The following is a 7,478-nucleotide window of genomic DNA, read 5'->3' as shown; positions in this document are numbered from 1 at the left end:
TACGAATTATTCAGGCTGTGTGTGTGTTGTTTGCTCAGATATGCCTGTGTCAATGTACTATTATCCATAAAACCTGGGTATCTCTGGAAGGCTAGAATTTAGCCCTTTTCCCGGTACGCAGGCTTCTCACTGCTGTGGCCTCTCCCGTTGCGGAGCACAGGCTCCGGACGCGCAGGCTCAGCGGCCATGGCTCACGGGCTCAGCCGCCCCGCGGCATGTGGGATCTTCGCGGACCGGGCACGAACCCGCGTCGCCTGCATCGGCAGGCGGACTCTCAGCCACTGCGCCAGCGGGGAAGCCCTAGCTCGTTTCTAACCTTTATCCATCCTAGGTGGATAAGTGCATGGTTTTCAGCGGATTTGGTATCATATACTTGTTTTATTAAAATCTTAAGTTCTACTGAATGGTGATTCTCTTCATATCTGGATTTGGCAGTATTCCTACCTTGCAGGCTTCAATGATTTCGGAAGCTTCTCAATAGGCCATAACAGGAGGGAATAAACATATGGCAAAGTGGCATATAACACAGCTATGTTGTTAATTCTACTTACTTATAAACTTATTTCTGAATGAGTGTACTTACCTTCTTTGAGTCAGAATCTATTTCATTTAGGGACCACTTTTCCCGAAAGTCTTGACTGGGAAACACTGGGCTACTTTAAAATATGTAGATGCAGTGTTCGCTCATAGAAATGCAAACTGTTACTATGTTTTGTGCCTTTCAGACACTGCGGGAGTGGAGTGGGGTTGCTTCTTCTCTCTTGCTGACCTCTTCTTCAGCACCATCTGGGCTCCCTTCCCTGCAGGCATTTCCTTGTTGGCCGGCCCCCAGTGCCCTTCCCCGGCTAGGATGCGCCGTCCTTCTTTCGGAGCGTTCACTTGATCCTTCCTCGCCCTTCTCCCACCTCTGAGCGCCGCTCCTCCCCCGGCCCACCCTGGAAAGGGCGCTTCTTTATGCCACCATCACCTGGCACGAAGCAAAGGACTTCCCAATCGGGAAGAGAAGTGGGGATCTTCCCTTACAAATGAGCACAGCCCTTTCAGTTAGATCGCAGATTCCGGAGGGAACCCGGATTCTGTAAGGCCACGCCCGCCGCGGGCGGAGCGTAAGTGCGCGCTGCGGGGCGGCCCCTGGGCCCAGCACCACGGTCAGCGCCCTGCCTGCGGCGTCCCCTGGCCACCCGCGCGCGGCCCCAGCGCCGCCGCCGACCCGAGCGCAGTGCAGAGCCGGACACGCCCGAAGGTCAAGTCGGGCCCCGGCGCGCCTGCCAGTCTGGGGAATGGATCTGAGCCAGAGGGGAGAGCCGTGAGCAGGGGAAGACTTAACTTACGGTCTTGAAAGGCGTGCACTCATTCGGAGTATTGTGCAAAGTGATGGAGGAAGATGGGGTCCCTCTTCCTCCCCGACCCCGGCCGCTCCCCGCCCCCGCAAATAAACACAACAGACAACTTTACGCAGCATAACAGAACGGCTGAGTTTAATGCTTCAAGTTTTCCATTTCCTTCCACAGGCCTTCGTTTTACAAATAACAAAATGAGGTAAATAAGTTAATGTATGTACACGTTATAAACAGTGTCGGTTTGCGGCGGCAGCAGCGCAGGTGGTTGGAGGGCAGTTGCCGCGCGGTGGCTCGAGGTCAGCCGCCTGCGCCGCAAGCGGATTCGTCGTCCTGGGGAGAAGTCGCGGCTGTCGTAGAGGCGTCTAGAAGCATTTGCGGTGGACGATGGAGGGGCCGGCCTCGTCGTACTCCTGCTTGGTGATCCACATCTGCTGGAAGGTGGACAGCGAGGCCAGGATGGAGCCGCCAATCCACACGGAGTACTTGCGCTCGGGCGGGGCGATGATCTGCAAGACAGTGACAGTGACAGTCCGTCAGGGACGCGGCCGCGGCCCGGAGCCCCTCGCGGGCCGGGGAAGCGGGGCGGGGGGGGGCGCCGCCCACCTTGATCTTCATGGTGCTGGGGGCCAGCGCGGTGATCTCCTTCTGCATGCGGTCGGCGATGCCCGGGTACATGGTGGTGCCGCCCGACATGACGTTGTTGGCGTACAGGTCCTTCCTGATGTCGATGTCGCACTTCATGATGCTGTTGTAGGTGGTCTCGTGGATGCCCGCCGACTCCATGCCTGGGGGCCACGGGGAGGAGCGTGAGCGGGCGGGCGAGGGGCCCCGGGAGCGGGCGGGGGCCGGGGGCGGGCGCTCGGGGCTCACCGATGAACGAGGGCTGGAAGAGCGTCTCCGGGCAGCGGAAACGCTCGTTGCCGATGGTGATGACCTGGCCGTCGGGCAGCTCGTAGCTCTTCTCCAGGGAGGAGGAGGAGGCGGCCGTGGCCATCTCGTTCTCGAAGTCCAGGGCCACGTAGCACAGCTTCTCCTTGATGTCGCGCACGATCTCGCGCTCGGCTGCGGGGGGCGGGGCGGGAGAGGAGCCCTCAGCGCGCGCCCGGGGACCCGCGGGCCGCCCGCCTGCCCGCCTGCCCGGGGAGCAGCGCACCTGTGGTCACGAAAGAGTAGCCGCGCTCGGTGAGGATCTTCATCAGGTAGTCGGTGAGGTCGCGGCCGGCCAGGTCCAGGCGCATGATGGCGTGAGGCAGCGCGTAGCCCTCATAGATGGGCACGTTGTGGGTGACGCCGTCGCCCGAGTCCAGCACGATGCCTGCGCGGGGGTGGGGCGGGCGGTGAGCGGCGGCTCAGTGCCCGGCGCTCGGGAAGGGGGTGGGGCGGCTCCCGGGCACTCACCGGTGGTACGGCCGGAGGCGTAGAGGGACAACACGGCCTGGATGGCCACGTACATGGCCGGCACGTTGAAGGTCTCAAACATAATCTGGGTCATCTTCTCGCGGTTGGCCTTGGGGTTGAGGGGGGCCTCGGTGAGCAGGGTGGGGTGCTCCTCGGGGGCCACGCGGAGCTCATTGTAGAAGGTGTGGTGCCAGATCTTCTCCATGTCGTCCCAGTTGGTGATGATGCCGTGCTCGATGGGGTACTTGAGGGTCAGGATACCCCTCTTGCTCTGCGCCTCGTCGCCCACGTAGGAGTCTTTCTGCCCCATGCCCACCATGACGCCCTGCGGAGCGGAGACACCACGAGCTCGTTACCGCGGCTCCGGGTGGCGCGGGGCTGGGCTGAGCGGGGACCCGGCCCGGCTCCCTCCGCGGACTGGCAGCCTGACCTGGTGGCGAGGGCGGCCCACGATGGATGGGAACACGGCCCTAGGGGCGTCGTCGCCGGCGAAGCCGGCTTTCACCAGGCCGGAGCCATTGTCGCACACGAGGGCGGTGGTCTCGTCTTCGTCACACATGGTGTCTGGTTTCTGCAAGGTCGGGAAGGCCGTGGAGACGCTCAGCGGGTCAGGTGGAAGGCCCCGCCATCCCGAGCGCCCTCCCTCCCCCGGGGCCTATGGACACCCCCAGCCCCCAGCCCGGCGCGGTCCCGAAGGGGAAGAAATTAATGCCACCCGGGCCGAGCTTCGCTGCCGGGCCCTGCGCTGGGTGGAGACCACACGGAGCTTTTCTCCATCCGGGAACCCAGGGCACACTGTCCCTGAGGGTTCTCTTCCTTGGCTGCAGGCGCCGCCCTCTCCACACCTCCGGGGTCTCACCTAGGGGGTCAAGGTCCGCGAACCCTGCCCGCTGGGCGACTGTGAGGGTGAAAGGAGACGCCGTGGGAAGGGCTTAGGCGCTCCACCCGGGGACGAATGGTCTATTCCGGACCCCCACGACACACCAGACTCGCAACCGAGGCGCCCTTGGGCCTGACGGCGAACCCGGGGAGTAGTGGCCCTTGCTGTCCTTTGGCTCGGTTGGGACGGAACTGCCCTGAGGACGACTAGAGCAAAACCTTTCATCTACTTGGGCACAAACTAAGTGTCAGGGAGAGCAGCCCGAAGGGGCTGGGCATAAATTTGGAGAAGTTTCCAAAGGACGAAGGTTTCCTGTCTCTTCTTTAAAGCGCACGTGGCTCTGGGGTCGGAGGCGCAGCACTGAGGACGCAGGGCTGGGACTGATATAGTGAGTCGGCTGGGCCCTACCCGGAGTTCTCCGGACTCCCTGCGGTGGTGCCCCGTCCCCCTGTCCCCACCCCGAACCCGCCTACCTCGGCGGGTGGCTACACCTGCTGCTCTCCGGCTGGGGCGCTGCGGTGGCCGCTCGTCTCCCACCTCAGGTTTTATATAGCCCTCGGGCGCTCCCCCCGCGCCGCCCCGCAGGAATGTCGCTTCCCTTCTCGAGCCATATTTGGGTGTCGGGCACTAGAGCCCCCTCCCCCGGCCGGTTCGCGGCCTGGGTCCCCGCCCGGGTCCCCGGCGCTGACCAAAGAAGGAGCGGCCTGGCCCGAGCCCAGGTAACGCGGGCCGGGCCGTATATGGAGCGTCTCCCCGCTGGTCGGCCCCTCCCGACCCCGCGCAGCTGCCCGGCGGAGGGCCTGGGGTGCGGCGAGGGTCACCGCGTGCGCGGCGTGCGCCAGCGCGCCTGCGCCCCGGGCTGCACCTGTCCGCCGCCGCCGCCCTGCCCCGACCCCGGCCGCTGGGCGCGCATTGGGCCTCGGGGAGGTGCGCCCCACATTTCGCCCCTTCTTCAGGTTCTTTGCTCAGACCCCAGAACCTCAAGTGCGGCTCCAGGGAGGAGGGAGCCGTGTTCAAGTGGTGGGCCCGAGAGGACCGGGGGAGCAGTCACACCCGCGTCCCGGGCAGGGGAGGCAGGCGACCCCTCCCGCCAGCTCCCCAGCGAACCTGGTCTCTCCCCCCACCCCGAGCTCCCCGAATCCAGAGGGCTGACCCGTCGGCCCCCACCCCCACCGGAGAGGGTCACCAGCGGCGGGCGGGCGCGCAGCTGTCGTGGGGCAGACAGCTAGCGGCGGGAGGCAAGGGCGGAGCGCCGGGGAGGAGGCGCGGGCCGGCTGTGGCAGCGCCGGGCGCAAAGCCAGGGCCCGTGGACCTGCCCGCCTCGGGGACGCGCGGAGCGCTCGGGGGCTTGTGAAGGCAGTGAATTTCAGGGCGTGACTGGCGCGCTCCGGGGTGCGGCGGGCCGCGCGGAGCGCCCTACCCTCCCGCATCCTTGGCGGAGCTCACTGAGGGCCCTGCTTCTGGGGCCGAAAGGCAAAGGTCACAGGCCACGACCTGGAGGTGGGAACGGTGAGGTGTTCTTACTAGATGAAGCCGCGCCCGTCTCTCCTCTCAGTAAAGAGGACAAGGACGTCGCGCTCTAGGATGGGCAAAACGTTTTCCTGCCGCAAAGGCTGAACAAACTCATCGTTATATTTAGAGGGTGACGCCCAGCCGAGGCCGGCCGCTTCCCAGTCCACCTTGTAGAGTCACCGGTCCACCAGCGCCTGCGGAAGCGGTTCTATTTATACCGCTGATATACGGGGATATGCCTTTCTAATTTTCTAGAAGGATTTGGATCTATCTACTTATGGTAAGGTGGAGTGGGGGTCAGAGGAGGTTATCCAGTTGGCGCTTCTCACTCCCCCCGCCCCACCTCTGCTCCCGGACGAGAACAGTTCTAACCTTGCTGTGGAAGGCGCAAGGAGAAACAATTTTCTGTGATGAACTCAGTGACATGCTTTAAGGGGTACATCAGTGATGCGGTGTGAGCCAGAATGGAACCACTCATTTTTCTGATGTGCTGAGTGTTCCCAAAATAGCTACCATTCACATTTGGCGGTGGGACTCCAGGTGTGGGTCCTCTTGAGGAGGGATATAAAAGTATATGAAACCCGTCTCCGCAGCCCACATCATGGCAGCCCTTCCCCAAAATGGCCAAAGTCAATGACAAAATAAGGAGTTTGGTTAGTACGGGGCCTCGGTAGTGAGTATAATGCCACTGTGGCTTCGTATTCAGTTTCTGAAATTTGAGAATGCATGAATAATGGGAGAGCTGCATTTCATTTTCGATACCTTGTGTCCTGCTGTGGCAGTGTGAAGTGGCGACACTAGAAAAAACAAAACAAAACCTGGCAAATGCACTCTATGTACAGTGTAAGGGGAATAAATAAATTTTGGTTTTGAAGGTAGGAAAAAGTATGCTGTCATTTACTGAATACCTAAGAATTTGGTTGACATCTTAAAGGGGAAGGAGGTATTTGCCAGAACTGTTGCTCAGGGCAACTCCTCTCCTATAGCAAGCTTTTCTAATCTCAGGGTCTGTTAGATTCAGACACACATGAAAAGCTATGAATCAAGCAGTCACAAGCTAGCGGAGATCTGCTGGTACAGCAAACCTTGGGGAGGTGGGCTTGGGAACACCAGCTGGGACACCTGCGCGGGTTGAAATAGTACCCGAGGGCTATCACAGGGCAGCCGCAGGCCCATCCTGGTCCTGCTGAGTTCTCATTGGCTCATAAATGGCCTTGAGGAGCAGGTGGAAGGCCGTCTCCATACATGTACACTCTGGGGATCACCCCAGCACCCCACGCCTGAGTAAGTGGGTCACTGCCTGCACAGCCTTTTGAGAGACACCCTGAGGAAAGGTCAGCCATGCAGGGTATGCTCGACATAGAGCTCCTGCTTCTAAGCTTTCGGGGGCAGCCTTAGCTCGATCCTCTGACAGGCCCTTCTACTAGGGCCCAGCCACTGTGCTCACACGCAATCCAGCCGCATCCCCTCAGCTCCTCACATATCTGTGGTCCCCAATCTCAAGCAGTCTAAGCCTTCTACTGTGTTTCCTACCTATTTAGACACGAATCTGTAAAGTGCTTCACATGTTTTTGTGTTGCTCCATTAATCCTGTAACTGTCTGGAGGTACATGAGGCAGGTACTATCTGCGCTAGCTTTAAAAAGAAGCAAACCAAGGCTCCATGAGCCAGGCAGCACGTCCTGGGACACACAGCAGCTTGGGAGACCCACCCTTCCCTAGGAGTGCTCGGGGCTGCTTCCTATCTCCCTTTAACCTCCTCCAACACTTGGTATGTTCGGGAACATAACAGATCCTCGAGGGATCTCTTCCAGTGAAGGGCCAAAGACATCTTAAATGAAGCCATGGCTCCATGTGCAGCCGTCCTCTGTCATCTCAAAAAGAACAGGGAGGGGGGCTGCCTGGCAAGGCACAGATCAGAAGCGTTCCAGTGAGCAGGGGGGTGAAAGAAAAAACCAACTCATTGCCCTCCCAAGCCACACACCCACAAATGTCCAGCTGACCGTGGCAGGCAGGAAGAGAGGACTTTGATCTTCTACTGGTTTTCCCAGACTGGGACTCGCTCTGCTTTGGCATCTCTAAGGGACTAATGATTCCATCCGAGGCTTCCTTTGGCCTCCTCCCCCTCTCCTCCCCCTCCGCTCCCCTCGTCCCCACCCCAGCCCACTAGTTAAGAAAGCCTGCACTTTGGTAAAGCACATCTGGGTGTACCCGCCCCTCTGACGGGCTATGTGGCCTGGGGCCGGTGGCTTCCAGAGACACTCCACCTACTCCTTTAAGACTGATTTGAAGGTTGAAACTAGGTAAGTGCCTGGAACACAAGAAACGATAAATGGTACAGTACCTTTC

At 60.4% G+C, this 7,478-nt stretch overlaps 1 protein-coding gene across 1 annotated transcript; it reads right to left on the bottom strand.

Moving 5' to 3' along the window:
* Nucleotides 1-1,450: 1,450 nt before the first annotated feature.
* Nucleotides 1,451-4,246, bottom strand: ACTA1 (actin alpha 1, skeletal muscle). The gene is made up of 7 exons (XM_067711157.1): nucleotides 4,092-4,246; nucleotides 3,169-3,309; nucleotides 2,739-3,063; nucleotides 2,494-2,655; nucleotides 2,211-2,402; nucleotides 1,944-2,125; nucleotides 1,451-1,846 (listed from the first exon to the last, which is right to left on the bottom strand). The coding sequence occupies exons 2-7, from the start codon at nucleotides 3,295-3,297 to the stop codon at nucleotides 1,703-1,705; spliced, it is 1,134 nt and encodes a 377-aa protein (XP_067567258.1). The 5' UTR covers nucleotides 3,298-3,309; nucleotides 4,092-4,246; the 3' UTR covers nucleotides 1,451-1,702.
* Nucleotides 4,247-7,478: the final 3,232 nt, after the last annotated feature.

Source organism: Pseudorca crassidens, chromosome 16 (genome assembly GCF_039906515.1).
Source record: "Pseudorca crassidens isolate mPseCra1 chromosome 16, mPseCra1.hap1, whole genome shotgun sequence".
NCBI lineage: Eukaryota > Metazoa > Chordata > Mammalia > Artiodactyla > Delphinidae > Pseudorca > Pseudorca crassidens.
This window is presented reverse-complemented; position numbering and strand designations above follow the sequence as displayed.